Source organism: Micropterus salmoides, unplaced genomic scaffold, assembly GCF_014851395.1.
Source record: "Micropterus salmoides isolate LMB-PRFRI ecotype aquatic unplaced genomic scaffold, ASM1485139v1 Ms_hic_scaffold_3, whole genome shotgun sequence".
NCBI classification, from domain to species: domain Eukaryota; kingdom Metazoa; phylum Chordata; class Actinopteri; order Centrarchiformes; family Centrarchidae; genus Micropterus; species Micropterus salmoides.
The window spans coordinates 23460820-23478367 of record NW_024042261.1 but is presented as its reverse complement, the minus strand read 5'-3'; the positions used below and the strand labels follow the sequence as shown (position 1 = coordinate 23478367).

The following is a 17548-nucleotide window of genomic DNA, read 5'->3' as shown; positions in this document are numbered from 1 at the left end:
GAAAAATCTTCATTAAAACATGATTACTTGAGGGCGAGGGCTAATCCGCCCACTAAATCCACTGGAGTTCATGAGGCAGTAATGAAACAGCAGCAACCTATTTCTTTCTATTTAGATCCTGTTATTTGGGGGGATTTTCAGCAGCCAGAGCCCTTGACAGTGCTGAGAGCCCTGACGTCAATGCAGCTGCCTCCCAGGACTGTGTCATTTATAATGAAAGGAGTCAGGCAAAGCCTCCATCCACGCAGCACAGTGCGCACGCGCGCACACACACACACACACACACACACAGGCATAGTGAGGTCAGATGCTCTCAGGGTGACAAATCACAAACATCAGTCAGGGAGAAGGAGAGTGTTGGCCCACTCATTTTCCTTAAGTCACCTTGTCACTTCAGCCCCCTCTTATTCTGTCATCTTTCAGCGATGCAGCACGGGGTTTATAAACTGCCCAAACTTTCTTCCTCTAGATAATATCTCAGTAAACATGATCGCTCAAGCAGCGTGTGTGCGTGACTCTTGGCTCGGCTGCAATGTCCAGCAGGAGTCTGCAGGAGCTAATTTTTCCAGGCACTACTGGGTCATCTGCACTGGGATTTCTGACTCTGTCCATCTGCTGGCCAGCATGTGTTCAGCGTGTATTCAGATACGGGGGACTGAAGCTGAATAATGGGGTACACATGTGTGTGAATGCAGTATGACCTTCAATGAAGAGCTGAATCTTAGTTCCACTGGTAATCCTGAGCTACAGCATTTACGTCAGACTCACTTACTATGAAGCTGCACTGGGGTTTGGAGTTCTTAAATGATCCTTTGTGTATTGCACAGTATATATCACAGATATAGCTTGTTACAAAAGTTTTTTCCCCCTCGAGCATTTTTTTTGTGTGTGTGTGTGCAGCTTTAATCCTGAACTGTGCCTTGATCTCCTGCTCTGAAAGACGCAGAAGGATGTTGTCATCCACCCTGCTCCCGTTGTCATAGCAACCATTGATGTCATTACAGTATACTTTGGCCTGATGAGGGAATAGGCCTCTGATATTGTGATATTTTATTGAAAAAGATATAAAGATGATTACCACTGTCTGTCCTCGTATCAGCTTTCTTTTCTGCAGTAGTGTCTGTGACAGGCAGCCTGCCGAGGGTCTCTATAGCAGACAATGGCACAGACTATGGGCTATAAATAAGTACATTTAACTGGAAAAACACTGGCGTCTTTTAGGGAAATTTCCTGTGAGGTTGCATTTTTCAAATGTCGAATTAAATGGTGTCAAAGTGCCATTTATGTTTTATCTGCTGTTGCCCCACCCCCCTCTCCCCTCTCCTCTCTCATACCAGAGCAGGAGGTGTTGAGCAGCAAGGAGGAGGAGATGTATTTTTCTTTTGTGTTTTTTTTTTTTTTTACAACCAGAGCATTTAAAGCCACTGTCTCGCAGCACTTTCCACAGAGTCAAATTAACTTTGCATTAAAGGCAACAGATGCAAAATGTGAGGCTACGTCGACTGAAATGCGATCAGTATCAAGGGGGAGTTTTTATTCGGGCATAGCTGAGTGTGACCCATCCCATGCCTCAGACTTATCAGTTTGGATCAGCAGTACCAACAGTGTGTTGTGTACATGGTCTGATCCCAGGAAAAGAAGCGCGACCCTGGTTTCCATGAACAGATTGACCCCTCCCAGCCCCACCCCCGGTGTATAAGTGGGATTAGCTGTCCTCTGTTTGAGTGGGCTGATTGGATTGACGTGTTCTCTCTACATGATCCTTTCCACACAAGAGGGACAAACCTCTGCTCTCAGACAGCAGTGAGATGCCCTTTCATTTTCCAGTAGTATAATTTGCTCAGTGTGTATTTACAATCTTCCTCTCAGATGTGTAGCCGAGGTCAACCAATCAGAGCTTGGCTCAGGACAGGCCCCCCTTTAGCCGCACTTTACTATCGGAAAAGGTGTTTGAGAGAGTTTAATAAATATTGACAGGCGACTGCCATGGAGATGGACTAAACATGATGTCAGATCAGTGATCTCGGGCCACTGCTCAGGGCTTCAGTGCTTATCAGTAGTGATAAATGATTCAGTCTCTCCTGTGTGTTATCTAGTTGACACATTTCAGTCTTTAAAACTAGTTTTATTTGTCCATGTTCTAAGTTATCTATTTGAGTTCTGCTCTGTGTTTGCTCCTTTTTGTTTTGGTGGATGCACATTTGGAATTTATTTTTAGGAAAGTAGCCCTGTGAAATTTCCAGTAAGGCACCTAGTGGTTACCAGAAGCAGACAACAGCCCTCAAGTTCCTCATATTCATTGTGGTGTCCGTTAGTTTGTGTTTATTTGATTTGTTGCACAATGGATTGGGAAAATACTAATAAGCAGAACTGGAATTGTCAGTACAGGTCCTCCATTATTTATAACCTGTAAAGGGGCCTTGTGTCAACATTTACATGTTGAGAGTAAATTGTGTTTAACCAAATCAACACAAAAAAATGATTTTTTTTGCCAATATTTGGGCAAATAAAACCAAAACTGTCTGCATGGCTACATACCAGTGAGTGAGAAAATGTGTTTTTCCGTCATTTGGACAAGCCACCCCTTTAATGTGATCTGTCTTGAGAGGCCCTCTTAGTTTGTCAGATCTAATATGTCAAGTAACCTGGCACAAACAACAGAAAAGTGGGCGTTAACTCTCCTATGGTAGGGTAGGGTTGGATGTGTCTGAATCGTTATTTTGTATACACAGTTTGACTTCATGTAAATTCCTCTCTGCTAACCAAACCTGTGCCCAACAGCAACTTAAAAAAAGGACTTCCTTATTTTGTCTTCTCGCCTATGAATCAGACCAAAAGATACTGAAAACAGTTCTGTGGCTCCTGCTGGGTTGATCGCCTCTGGAGCTTTAGTTCCGGTTGAAATGATTTCAGCTTCAGCCGTGACTCAATAGTTTATATGAAGCGCTTGGTGTGATAAATTTTTCCAGGTCATTAACCCACGCCTACACTGCTCAACCCTGGTGTGATATCAGCACGGCTGCAGCTTATACTTACAGGACAATTGGATTATGTGGAGAAGACAGCAGAGTGTGTGGTAGAAAACACTTGTGTGTGAGCTCTGTAGCCATGTTTCCAATAACCAGGTTTAACACAAGCAGTATCATTTTAAAAGTAGTGTCCCAGCACACAAATGATGCGACTCAACACACACAAAAGAAAACACACACAATATCTTTTTATGTTCAATAAATCTTTTTTTAATCTCAACAGCAAGTTAGCTTATGTGTGGTCAACATCAATGAAGGTAAATATAAAACTGGATTTCTATTAATAGATTGATGTTTTTGTTTTATCAGCAGGAGGTGAAATTATGATACTTGGAAACACGTCTACTAGAATCTTCATGACTTTAGTCTTCAACTAGAGAAATATTGCTATAATACTTTTAAATGGCATACACTGATTGACCAACAAGAGAAAAGCACTGTAGAGAAGCTAACAAAGAAGCTCCAAAACTCCACACGGTGGGTCGTACAGGGAAACTTCTGAGGGACTTTGGTTTTGTACCTTTGTAAAACCTGGCTCTATTTACTTTCGGAAGAAGAAAAAAAACAACAAGTAATCATAATAAAATAAATGATAAAAGGTTCAAACCAGGAATAATGGAGCTATTCTAAATCTTAATTTAGACTGACAAAAGTAAAAGGCACACTGAACACTTTTTCACGTTCAATACAAAATTTACCTCGGTGAAAATTTGGGCACACACTGAAGATTCACTACCTCTAATAACACTCATCGGAAACGGAGAAGTGTTATTCTTTCTTGGATTAAAATCAACAGTCAGATAAAGTGTTACTGTGTCTGGTCTTTCTTTGAAAAAAATGTTTTGTGTCCATTATTGTTGGGGAATAGAGAGGAGAAAATGTGTTTCCTACAGATTGCGGTTTGTTTCATCTACCAAGAAACAGCAGAGCAATGCAAACCTTTTCCACAATCACAACCTCCTCTCTCGCTACCTCTCGTCTCCCCCTTGTTGTCAAAGTGCTCCAGTATTCATATTCCACAGATCATCCTGTAGCTGTCCTAGCCTGACCATTGACAAAATGAAAGAACACAATCATCAAAATGTTCGCTTAAAGGCGAAATCCACCCTTTCATACTCTTTATGACCACCCTGTATTGACAATTTAATGTTATTTAAACTCCAGAATTCAGGTTAATTAAGAGTAACTCTTGTACTCAAGTCCCTTCTCTTTATAAAAGGACATTTTCAACAAGGCCCACAAACTGGGTGTGAGCTTATTCCTGTCAATAAAATGTGGGTGTATGACCATATAAACATATCCAGCTAACCAACTAGTTTGTAAATCTTAGGGTGGAACTATTAATGCAACCACAAGACCAGTTTTGCAACATCTTGTGGCTGCAGTGTACTCTGGTATATTGAGGCCATTGTTGTTGAAGTTACTAATATCACTGCTGTTAGACTGTTAAATGTCAGAACAAAACGGTGACTTACCAATTGCTCATAGAGCAACTGCCATTAAAACTTGTTTTCCTTGTTTTGTTTTTTTAAAATGTGAAAGTGGCATGGACAGAAATTTTCATATTTGTTTATGGGAAAAAATAAATATGTTTGTGTTTTGGACTGTTGGTCAGACAAAACAAGCTCTCTGAATATGTCAACCTGTGCCCACTGAAATTGTGATGGGCATGTTTTACTATTTTATAGACCAAACAACTAATTGTTGTGAAACAGTGTTAAAAGCATTTTAGGGTGGATTTTCCTTTAAGTTTTTGCACAGGACTGCAACCACAGTTGGTCCACGTTTTCTAGCCATCATGTAAGACTGTTTAGCTGCAGTTATAAAGACGGCTAGTCAATCCACCTCTGTACTCTAGAGTCTGATTGTCCAGTTTACAGAGTCTTGTCTGAAGGCCAATCTGAATGCAAACACTCCCGCAGTTTAACCCATGACCACCAAAGTCACGCAGTCTGGCAGACGGTTACAGTCCAATAATCTCTTAGCCCTCTGATGTTCGCCGTCTTGTTATTCTAATGGAAAGTATTTTTTTTTGTTTTTTTTTTAAATCATCATCATCTGTCAGAGAAAATACATCTATGTGCTTCAAGTAGATTGAACACAGTCTAAGTGCTGTAAAAAATAAAGACATAAAGAAAATCTCTCATCTCGTTGCTGGCTTGCTGTCAGTCAAAGAGCGGTGGTGAGCCTGTAGTCAAAATCCAGTGTCAGCAGCAGCCCCAACATCAGAGAGGAAACATTCTTTTATAAAATCTAATGCAGTGAATCTTTAAGGGGTCATTTCATTATTATAAACAAGATTCATCATTAAAACAACACAGAGGCATGAGTGGAGCATTGAGGATGTAAACCAGAATTAACCTAAAAGCTACAACTGTGCACTGAGGAAAAAAGCACAGTTTGTGTTATTTTCGAATGGCGACGTCAATACAGTTTTCGTCTTTCTCAGTAATGACGACAAATGTTGTTATGGATGCAGAAAATCTGAAGTAAGAATTGTGCAAACAAACATCATCACACTCAAACATACTCACACAAACACACACATGTATACATACAGCTGTCTCCAGGCTTGTCCCTGCACTTCCAGGATGAGCGAGTGAAAGATTATCTCCTGGTTACATCATCAGCTCAAGTGACATCACTGCTGACGACTCAAGAGGTCCCCGGGAACCAATCAGAGTTGGCTGTACAGGTGAGGCTTCCGTTCATAATCCCTCGACATTAAGAATTAATATTGCTTCAGTATTGCCACAAAAATAGAATAATATTGACTGTCTAACACTGCTACTTCTCAACCAAACACATTTATTACATCAGCCCTCATTTATCAGGCAAACACATGACCCACAATTCAACTGTTAAATAGACAAGTGGCCATTTCGCCTGCAAAAACGTGTAGTTATCCAAATCTTACTGAGTATAATGAAACCTGGCAAGTGTGTGCAATCGGATGGAAAGGTGGAAAAGCAGTTCAGTAGTGTAAGAAATAAATCAGTATCAGTAGTTACAAGTTTCAAAATAAAATACAAAGAAAACAAAGAAACTTATTTATGTCACATAGCCTATACTAAAGACTGCAGCTACAGAATTGTGTTACATCTATTTTCATTACGCAATTAACTATAAAAAATAGCTTGGAGAGACTTTAGTGCTGTTAAATGCACTGGTGCTTGAATCTGCATGCTTAGAGTATTTGTTTAGGCAAATGACAAACAAAGGTTACCTGTTGTTTTTTGTAGGAATACGGTATATGTATATGGTAGTGTTGAAACCTATGCACTAATGAAGAGGATCATTATGTTAGCCTTTACGGTCACATTAGTATGTAAAATAATTTCTAAAAAGTGGACAAAAACACCTTTAACACTTGAATATGCAGTGATATCCATGATACCATGATAAATGAGGGCTATTTTCTCTTGTTCAGTTGTTTTTTATATACTGAAATTGAAAAAATGCACAAAAGTGCAACCAGTCTATTGTTGTCAATGGTGTCCTATTTTAAATACAAAAAGCACTGCCAGCCATTGTCCTTTTGGTTGCCTGTCAGTCCTAAATTAGTTCACTCCCCAATCATTTCTAGGTGAAATGCTGCACTCCATGATGTGGAGCATCCCCCCGGACTGCACGAAGCAATCCTCATAGGTGGCACAACGTCCATGACACCGGCAGCCTCGCCATGTCAGAACGGCGAAAGCTCACATTGTGCCGCACATCGGACCTGTTCCTGCCTCACAGAGCTGATGAGAACGAGAACAAAGAAGGACAGGGAGAAAGGGAGGTAGGCTAAGGGAGGATTTTGGTAGAAAGGTTGTCTGAGGTTCATCACAACTAAGAAATGAAGTTTGTATTAGTCATACAAAAATTAACACTTCTCCTTCCCTGTTGCTACGCTTGTGGCCTCCACTTAGATCTCCATTCTCTCTGCTCTTAGTGCTGTATGGGTTCTCATTGCTTAATACTGCTTTCTATTAACCCCCTCAGCTAGTTGACCAGTACGAAACCATGCTGGGAGTCCACAGTCTCCATCATCTCACTGTCCAGGAGGGAGCTCTGCAGCTCAGGCAGGACCAGGCTGTCTGACTGCCCTGGACCGGCCAAAATCCCGGCCATGGCTCCAGCCTCAGCCTCTCCTGGTGCAGGCGGGGGCAGCGAAGAGGGGTCCAGCGGGAACTCATACTGCTCTAAGTGAAGAGCCTCAGTTGAAGGCCCCAGGACCTGCTGGTCACATCCTGCAGGGTAGCTGAAGCCCAGGCTGCTGGCAGAGGCTTCATGCGGCTGGGGATGGTGGAGCTGGTGGTGGAGGTGAGATCGAGGGGGCAGGTGCTGGGTGTAGTGGTGGTGGCTCATGTAAGGATCATAAAGCAGGCCCTCGCCCGGTTCCATCAAGGGGCTCAGGCTGTGTGGATGGCTGAAGGGGGGCGAGGCCTGAGGACTGCCCTGCTGCTGAGGCTGATGGGCGGCTGACATGGGGGGGCCCTGAGGGGAACTTTGAGACGCTGCCGGGTCCAGAGCAGGGCTGCCTGTTGGGTAAGATCCTTCATCTATCTGCATCTGGTTGAAGTAGGCCTGCAGCCCCATGCCCTGTGACTGCTGCAGGTACATCCTCTTCTGATTCAGTCTGTGGGGAGAGCAGTAGAGCCTGCTTTGATCAAGACAATCATTTGAATCAACACAAGAATAAAAAGCTTTCAAAATATATGCATAAGCACTTGTGGGCAAGTTTTTGAATCAAGATGGAATTTGGAAACAAAATGCTGAATTCAAATATGGGTAAATAATTAGCCTGGTTCCAGACCACTCAATCACTGCTCACATCACCAATTCGTTCAGCGATTCAAATAGGTCTGCTGTGCTCATTGATGGTTGGAGAAACAGCCAACCAATCAGAGTTTAGCAGATGGGATCGCCATCTTCCAACATAGCTTGCTTGCTACCTAGCTACATTCATGAATAATAGCAACAGAAAAATGGAGAAAACGGTGGATGAGGTTGACGGATGTGTTGCTCGATGTAGACATGTTCTTCAAACATGTCTTTACTAATTCAGGCTAACTTGCTGTTATCAGGCTAAAATAATCCTGTTTATTCTCATCCAGCTAATTTGATTATTTCAAAGCAGTTCTTCGTCATGATCCAGCTAATTGTTGATAAGCCTGCACTTTTAAAAGTTTGGCCTTAAGGACTTGTTGCTCTGACAACAGTTCTAGATGAATTTTAAACCAGTTTCTAAGAACCTAAAGATTCACATCAATTTGTCAACATTATTATCGGAAAACTCCCGATATCTAAGTATGAAGAACGGGGGCATGATAAAATAAAATAACCCCCCTTCTAACAAGAAATCAACATGAACACAATGTCAGAGTGGATGGATGACATTACACAAAATGGCACTTCAGTCTGATTACCTGGCAAGGTAACTGTTGCTCTGACACTAGTTTCATTCCTGGGTGTTCTGTTCTTGTACAGTAAAAGTTTACGACTAACTCTTTTTATTTGGATTTATTTGCGATTACAAATCTGCAATATAATCTTCCAGCAGTAAAAGTTCACCACAGCTAAATAACCATAGGAGAAAAAGCATCAAAACTGTATAAATACAGTGCGTTTTACCTGTGTTCCTGCAGCTGTTGCTCTAAACTTCGAGGAGTCTCCTTACAGAAAAGTTGGCAGCTAGCAGGACTGTTAGCCAAGACGTTGGCCTTTTGGACAGAAGAGAGATTGGCATTGATGACTGTACTAAGGATAATTGCCATGGTAACTGGCTACAAACTGTTTAAACTCATTATTGCTACATCACGGCAGAGCCAAATCATTATCAGTGGATGTTACGCAAAGCAGCTTTTTGGCTTGATAGAGGAAGGCAGGTCTGTATCTCGTATAAATCACTGAATATAGTGATAATCAGTGGGTGCTGTCAGTGGTAGACTGTACCTGTAGTCTGTGAGTGAGGTATTGTGTCTCCAAACTCTGTCTGCGGGACAGGAGAGGCGGCTGTGGCCCACCTTGGTATAAAGCTAGGCCCTCCTGCTGCTTGGACGCCTCACCCTTCAGTCAAAAAGTATAAAGCATTAGAACAACGATGATGTTTATGATCATGTACACACAAGCACACGGACACACGTATCCCAGATCCCTTCTCCTGTCTGTTAATAAAGCTGTGTCAGGGTCTGGGTGCTTCATCATGTGGTCTAACTGGATTATCCACGCTGTCTCCTGCCCAAATGCCTGTGTGGTAACTGATCAGCCAGATGCCTTTCTCTAAATGGCATGTACCACAGGGATTACGCAGTAGTTAAATGAAATGAAAGCAAATTAAAAGGATGATGGGGCCCGAGCATCATAACCAACAAAGAGCTGTGTTATTGCATTATGAGACATGGACAAAAGGAAAATGATTAGATCATGTCTGCTTCTACGATTGATTGTGTTTTTATTTTGTTTTTTTACACAGGATCTTTCCTCAAATTATTCCCTTTTCAGCACGTCTATGCGAGTGTATTATTTTGTGTATGTGTGTGCCTGTCTTTGTGATTGCAGCTTGGGCCTTTTGGGTGCCAGTCCATACTATGGTTAAGTCTGACTAACTTTAACAATGGCTGCATTCACTTTGGCCTAGGCTGCAGGCTCCAGGCCCCAGGGGGATGAGAGACAGTAAACAAGCCACAGTTGGCTGCCTCTCTTGGGGTTACACAACAGCCTGGGTGCATGTTTTTTTTCCCTGGCCAACATAGGGTGAGGATAGTAGAGGGACTGAGGCTGAGAATGGGTTTGGGAAGAGAACGAGCTTCAATTTGTTTGAGTAAAGGATGTGTGTGTGTGATTATGCGGTAACACTGACCTCCAGGAGGTTGTGCAAGTGGTGCTGTGGTCCCAGGGGTCCCATGGCGGCCCCTTCCCCGGAGCCCATCTGCTCCACCAGCAGCTGGACTTTGTTGAGCTCCAGGATGCCTTTGGTCCTCGCCAAGTTCTGGAGGTGCTGCCGAAACGCAACCAGACCTGAGAGCACAAACAAATCCAAACAATACAAACGTAGTATGGATTTTTACATCTGATCAACCAAATTACTTTTCTCTTCATAACAGGATGTCAGAGGCTCTATCCTCCCAGAGAGTCTGGCTTAATCTTCACTGATGTTAGCAAACTGGTTGACTGGTTAGCACTTTACATCACCCCTGCTGACAATGTGACTGGATGTACGTCATGAGCTGCTGTGGGTGTGTGTTTGTGTGTGTGTGCAAAGGAAAGTAGCTCTGATTAGACCCATCCAGTGGTGACGAGCTATGGCTGTGAACGATAGGACCTGAATCACCGTGATGGTGGGAGTTATTTAAAACGAGTCAGCAGTCTGACGCAAAAGAATCCACCACATCAACACTCTCCAAAGAGGATTACGGAAAATAAATAAATAAATAAATATCCAGAAATACCAACCGGGAGCACACAGTGCACGCTGTCAATGTAGAGCTATGGAAGTAACACACAGAATTTTAAGCTATAATTATAGTTTCTACTTGGCTAAAGCACAGGTGATTTTACAACCAGCAGGCACAGAATAAAGTAGCTGTAAAGGAGAAAAATGAGGTTGTTTAACATTCCCTCTTATATTTTGGCTCCTCTTTCTCTTTGATGTGGAGTACAGACAAATCCTGTCTGCCGTGGACTGAAACTTTGAAAAGAGAAAGAAAAGCAAGACGGAGACAGAGTGGCGAGAAAGAGACTGAGTGAAAGAGATGGATAGTAAGAGAAGGGGGGATAAGAGAGAGGCATGTGGGCTGAAACCTTCAAATATCCGACTGTGATTCATAACGTGAATCATCACTGTTGTCGGAGGGACTGGAGAGGGTAAGAGAAGGGAAGATAGAGGAGGAAGAGATGGGAAAAAAAGTGCAAATGACACTTTAGTGTGTGTGTGTATATATATGCCATATATACGAATGTGTGTGCGTAGAAGGGTGTGAGGGAGCAGCTGCAGCAGGGGTGTTGCGTCGGTGTCATGAGAATCAATGCTCTTCTTCTTGACTGGTGCTTTGTGAACATATACTGTGACACTTTATACATAAAACTCTTTGCAGCTCATAGTGCCTGGGCTTTAGGAGACGTGTCGGATCTGGCATTTAATTGACACTCGTCTCTGACACCAACCTGTCTTCTTTACTTTCACTACAGAAAGTGATTTTCTGTGTCACAGAATGCGATTTTCTGTGTCACAGAATGCCTTTCAGTAATCTCTCAAGAGCATGTCTGGACTTGCAGCATCAACCTGTGTAGATAGAGCAATAGGGATAGTATAGTGATGATAAGAGATGTCAAAATGTGTTGTGAATGTACTGCATTATGGACTATTGGGTACTGCTCTGATTTAGCGTTGCACTTCTGTAATACTGAATTCAGACTCAGGACGCACAGTATAAAAAAGAAAAAGCAATGCAGTTGAATCAGAGACACCATCTTTTTTTTATCTTCTTCCTCATCAAAACCTGCCGTTTACATTACCCACAATGCAACCTGCTGCTGACAGCAAACGATTTAGATGCGTTACACTAGTAGCAGCTGATGTAGCCTCGAGCTGTTAGCATCAAGCAAAGATTAGGATCAAGCTATGGTACAGAGGTCTGGTAACTGGTCACTTCTTTCTAACTCCACAGATTATTTCCATTATCAAATTTGTAGTCTTCAGACCCGACCCAGTGGTTGGCGAGGAACTTTTCATTGTTCTTTGCAGCCTCCTGTCGTCTCAATCATTAAACTGCACTGACTGCAATCACATAACACAAGCAGTTAAACCTTCTGTTAAGGTTGCTGAATGGCCTTGTGCATATTGAAGTCGACCCTAATTTGGAGCGCCTGGGTTTATCGAGGAAGACACTTAACCCATTATGAAGTCAGTGTTGTCTAAGTGCATACACAGAAGTGGGTAAATTGAGAGAAGCTACAAAGAGAAGAATGACTGCATATGGAGGAAACACTGGTGGTTCTGACCTTGAGTGAGGGAGGTGTCTGAGGCACGGCGTCCTTCTCTGAAGCTGATGGGGGAGCGGTTGTGCGCCTCCCTATGCTGCGAAGTCAGGGCTGCCATTGCTGGGTTGGCAGGCCGAGCACTCAGGAAAGGCGAAGGCGTGACGCTGGGGGCAGAGCTGTTGGGAGGTACCACTTCACTGAGAGAGGGGGGATCCTCCAGCAGACCGAGATCACTGTGCATGGAGCCCATGTCGTAGCCGATGTCCGAGTCCATGCTACCCATGGAGGGGTTGTGGCCTAGAGTGAACAATTTACCTGGGGGGACCACATGTTTTATTCATTTTCAAGGAAGTGAACCTGAAAAGCAGCTTCATTTTAGCATTAGATGCATGTGACAGAGTCTAAAGGTGTGTGTTCAATCAGGTGACGTCGTACCTTGGTTCGAAGGCCCAGGCTGGTTGGTCACCTCGGAGAGGGTGTGTCGCCGCTGGCCAAATCGAGCTGTCTGATAGGCCGAGAGCAGGTGGGGCGGATCATCCTCTGAGTCGGGCTCCTCTGTCTCGATGCCCTCATCGATTGACGTCTCCATCATGTTGCTAGGCGATGAGGTGGAGGACTTGCGGAGGACAGTGGGGGGAGGCAAGGGGTCCAGCAGGCAGCCGTTCACCTAGATGGGGAGGAGGGGGGGTGGATAAAAGAGACAGACAGAGAGAACGTTAAGTGTATATTCAAAATGAACTGTGCCACTCCACACTGAAGAAACCACAACACATTTTTAGTCAAATAAGGCATCTTAATCACACAAAGGGTGCTCACACACAAAATCCATCATTTTCACCAGACCGCTTGGAAACCAGAAGGCGACCACCATACTGAGAACGAGGGCTGTATTAGTTCCTGTCCTGCTCCTGGTTTGTCTTATGTTTGGAGTGTGTGCCAGCACGCAGGCCTGTGTGTGTTGGCCTAGAGGTGCAGGGTGGAGATAAAGGAATGCAGGGCCAGGAAGTGAGCTTTCACTGAAAGCGCTGTGTGACTGACACACACACACACAGATCATTTGCATGAGTGGCCGCAGAAACTGGAAAGCCTGGTGTTGGCCTTGAAAGAGCAACTTTGCCCAATTCCCCATCTGCTTTCTGTAGTGTGCTGGGATAGGAATGCTCAACCGACACACACACACACACACACACACACACACACACACACACGCTCGCGCGCGAAGAGTGGAAAACAACATTAAGAAATAGACGACGGAAAGGGGTAGGAGTCTTTAAAGGAGAGAGAAGTAAAAGGATGAAGAAGAGAGAGAACAAGCTGAACAGAAAAGAAAAACAAATAAAGAAGGGATGAGCTGATGGCTGACGGGTAGGAGGTCACAGTGGCGAGATTGCTGGAGCAGCGCAGCAGCTTCCTGTCCATGTGTGTTCACTCAGCTTCGCATTAGGTCACATCATCATCACAGGACCGCTTACATAACCAGGCTCCATTCACGCAGATAACACACTCTCTGTCTCTTTCTCTCTCTCTGCTCTGTTCTGCTTACCACACACACACAAGCCAGGAGGGGGGGATCCTCTGTGTGTAGCCTCTGCAGGTGTGTGAGGCTGTCAACTCAGACCACTGGTGCCTGTGTTCTTTAATAGTCGGTCAACTCAACAACGGGCCTAGAGGAAAAGGTTGCTGCTTGGCACAGATAAAAACAGAACGAGGGAGAGCACTGTGTCTGTGTGTGTGTGTGTGTGTGTGTGTGTGTGTGTGTGTGTGTGTGTGTGTGTGAGAAGCAGCTGTCCTGTCTGATGTGAGTGCTGGGATCGGGAGAATTTTTCAGAACATACTTTGGCAAGCTGATGATGTCTGTAATAACTGCAATGCAGTTATTACTGAAACACAGGATGCAAGTGAGCCGTCATTTGAGGGCAGAGGACAAACATGCGAACAAGATGACACCCACATCCCTCAGAACTCTGTTTTTACTGGTATTGGACCTACTTTGGGTGTGTTGACATCCTCCACCATGAAATTCTGCTCCAGGGGACATGCAGTTTGAGGGAAGGTGAAAGCATCAGAGGAGGCTTGGGGCACAGCAGGGGAGCGCAGCAGACGAATGCCCTGCGGGAGCAAACCCACCTGGGCTGAACCGCTGGTCGACTGCACAGAGGGAGAAAACGGAGATGGAGACAGTCTTTGACATTACATCAAAAAGCCTTCTCCAATTCATAGCCAGTACTTCACAACATCCTTGATAATAATGCAATTACGACAAAATTGAGCTGCTGTGAATTTGACTTGATAATCCAAATGAGACACAAAAGCCAGATCCTAGATGGTGAGGGAAATGAAAGAGAAATTGTACTGTGTCGCTAAGAAGAGACAGTGGAGAAAGAAAGGAAAAAAATTAATTATGTAGCTGAGGGAGACGAATTAAGATCAAGGCTGGGCGGAAAAGACTGGGAGAGCAGGTGAAGACAACCTGGCGGGATAAATAAACGAAAACAACGTGTTCTGTCCTGACTGTTTGTTCCTGGGTGCAGGTGTGAATAATGGAGCTTTGATCAGGGAGGTGTGGATGGTAATCTCTGTACACATTTTTCAGAACCACCCCCCGTGCCCTGTGGCTACCTTGACAACAGTCTGTTCTGCGATGGTGCTGGGCCGTCGCTGGCGAGCGTCGAGCCGTTGTTCGACAGGGAAGCTGCAGCGATGGGCCTTCAGCCGCTCCACCAGCAGGTAGTAGATAGCAGCAAAGTGGTTGTAGCTTTTGTTCTGCAGAGACTGGAGGATGACAGACAACATAAATGGCAGCATCTGTGGGTGAAGTTATTACTTAACAACGCCATCCATTTTGCATGACTTAACTGTGACAGCTCTTAAGATATGCTGAGATAATTCTTTATTTCTTTTCCCTGTGTGAAATTGGGTTAATGCAGCAGCTAAAGAGCAGTGTATCGATTAAAAATGCAGTACATGGAATGTATTAAATGAAAAGACAAAACATAGTGCTTATAAATTACAGCCTCTTCATTACGCTGAGACAAAGCTTGAAAAGACTTCAGTGGGTGAAAAAAATCCTTGGCCTAAAGGTTCAGTGAAGGAGTGCATATATGGATATGTCCCTTTTATTTTTCAATCAGGGCTAAAAAACCTTCACATATGATACTTGTGATATTTTTGCTGAATATTGCAAAATCATTTTAGTGATAAATTAACCATGCCCTACCAGAGCATCCCATTCACAGGCATTTAAAAATATATTTTCAATTTATCAGTATTTTTTAGTCACTATTTCTCTATGGAAATCCAACAAAGCACCTGACATTACCATACAAAAGACAATCTACAGTATATCCTAGTTTCAGAATCAGAATCAGAAATACTTCTGAGGGGAAATTCTGTAATGATGTACAGAATACTACCAGGCACTATTATTGTATATTTTAGAGTTAGAATATGGTCATACTTCTTAGTTTTAGTTAAGAGTTTAATTATTTATATTATTCCATTTTCTTATATACCTCTTTGAGTGTCCTTATGTTGATTGCTTTGTGATTCATGAGTGCCTTAGCTGCTGTAACGAAGCACTTTCCCACAGGGAATAATAAAGTGCACGTCTATTATCAGGAAACAATTCACAAAAGTAAACCAATAAATGAACACTACACATAGTTATCCATTAGTGCAGCTTATTTCAATGTAAAAAAAATTGGAGAATTTCAATTGTGACCTGCAGATCCCATCTATTTTTGCATGACAAAGCGCCACCACAAGTGTGCACTATTTGATGTCATTATAAGCTTGTGAATCCCCTTTTGTCAAACATTTTCCCTGATGGAGGGCCATTGATTGATTTGCATGCAGACCAGAAGAGTGCAGGCACTTATTACTTCAGTGTAGCAATATACACATTTTATCTTCAAAGCCCCATTTTTTACTGAGCAATAGATGTACATGAAGTGTGGTCTGCAATACACTACTACTCAAACCACACTTCAACCATGCTCCACCCAGTGGCAGGATTTACCAGAAGGTAGGCAACTTCCTGGGGAACCCAACTACTAGTTCCCCTAATAGGTCAACATACTGTTATGTAATGTAAACCCTAATAGGTCATATACTATCCTATGGTGTTCAGACTTTTATTTATACCATAATGAAAAGAATGCCATCAGCTCACTTTTTTCAGTGGATTATTATTGCTGCTATATAACCAGCATTTTAATGATGCAGCTAACTAATTCAATGTTTTGTGTGTAAAATCTTAATCTGCAGTAATTAGTAAGTAATTAGTAACTATAACGATCAAATAAAAGCAGTGAAGTAAAAGGTACAATATTTGCTTCTGAAATGTAGTGAACTAGTAGTAGTGTAAAAGTGGAGCAAAAGTATAGTACAAAAACATCAACATTGCACTATAATACAGTTCTCAAGTCAATGTACTTTGTTACTTTCCCCTACTGGATGGTCTAGTTAGCAGCCTATAATGTTTCCAAATAAGGAAAGGGTGAGAACAAGGCACAAGGAAGGCCCCATGTCTGGGTTTGCCTAGGGCCTCTAAATTTCCCACGGTCCACATGAATGAGGACCTTACTCGATTTTCATCCTACTTTTATCTTTTTTTTTGTTTGTATGTTGTTCAGTTGTACTGCTGGGCACTCACCTTTAGCATTCTGCTTGTATGCACATAGTACAAAAACTCTTTTCTGCATGTGTACAGCAATGCATATTGACTGTGACCTGTTATCTACATAACAGTCTGAAGCTTTGGCCTTTAAACCTCACCCCCGTCACACCCCTGTTGAATAAATAAAGCTGACTCCTCCCTGCAGATCACTCCTCACCTCTATAGTCTTGTGCTGATCGATGCCAAGGCTGTGCATCAGGCGAAGGACTTGTTCGCTGTACTCTCCTACACCCGCTTCGCCCTCAGCAGGCGGAGGCTGTTGGTACAGAACAGGCCTCTGTACGGGAACATACAGAGCCATCCACTTGTGCTCCTTGATCTGGGCCACAGACAGACGCTTTGATGGGTCCAGGACCAACATCCTGCGGATCAGGTGCTCACAGTCTGCGAGGGGTGGAAAGAACAATCACAGAGGATGTGAGAAGGTTTTTAATAGCCTTTCATATTTTAGAGCACCACTTAAGTTCGATAACGCTGAGCACTTCTTCAACCTATCCCAGATGAAGTGGGGCAGAAATAACACTTAGGAGCTTAAAATCTGCTCAGTTCTTTTGTGTCCTCTGCTGTCACTTCTGAACAGCGTGTCGACACTCTTTTCAACTTTCCTCCCCTCCTAATGAGAGCTCCTCACCTCTAGTTAGTGGCTAGATGGGTTTGACGTCAGACACAGCTGGGTTCTTAACAGGATTACAGTTCCCCTGGCTGCGCCGTTTTGGCCTGCCTGCACCCCTACTGGCCTGCACTGCATTCCTGCCCGCCACACGGCATCTTCACAAATATAACCTGCTGCTACGGTCTTAAAGCAAAAAACGGTTGTATTTTGAACAAATATGCCCTGCTGCTGGTCATTATTTCCTGATCTTTTAATACTCTG

The 17548-nt window shown here is 43.3% G+C and overlaps 1 protein-coding gene across 2 annotated transcripts in view; it reads right to left on the bottom strand.

Annotated features, from left to right (window-relative positions):
• Nucleotides 1–3215: 3215 nt before the first annotated feature.
• sik2b (salt-inducible kinase 2b) overlaps nt 3216–17548 on the bottom strand; it is a 45536-nt gene continuing 31203 nt past the window's right edge. For both annotated transcript variants that reach the window (XM_038692313.1, XM_038692315.1), the window contains 9 exons: nt 16832–17058; nt 14616–14768; nt 13986–14144; nt 12432–12663; nt 12018–12311; nt 9877–10034; nt 8970–9083; nt 8649–8737; nt 3216–7653 (listed from right to left, as the gene is read on the bottom strand). In XM_038692313.1, coding sequence (XP_038548241.1) covers nt 7017–7653; nt 8649–8737; nt 8970–9083; nt 9877–10034; nt 12018–12311; nt 12432–12663; nt 13986–14144; nt 14616–14768; nt 16832–17058 — 2063 coding nt within the window. In that variant the 3' untranslated portion in view covers nt 3216–7016. The remainder of the gene's footprint in view (nt 7654–8648; nt 8738–8969; nt 9084–9876; nt 10035–12017; nt 12312–12431; nt 12664–13985; nt 14145–14615; nt 14769–16831; nt 17059–17548) is intronic.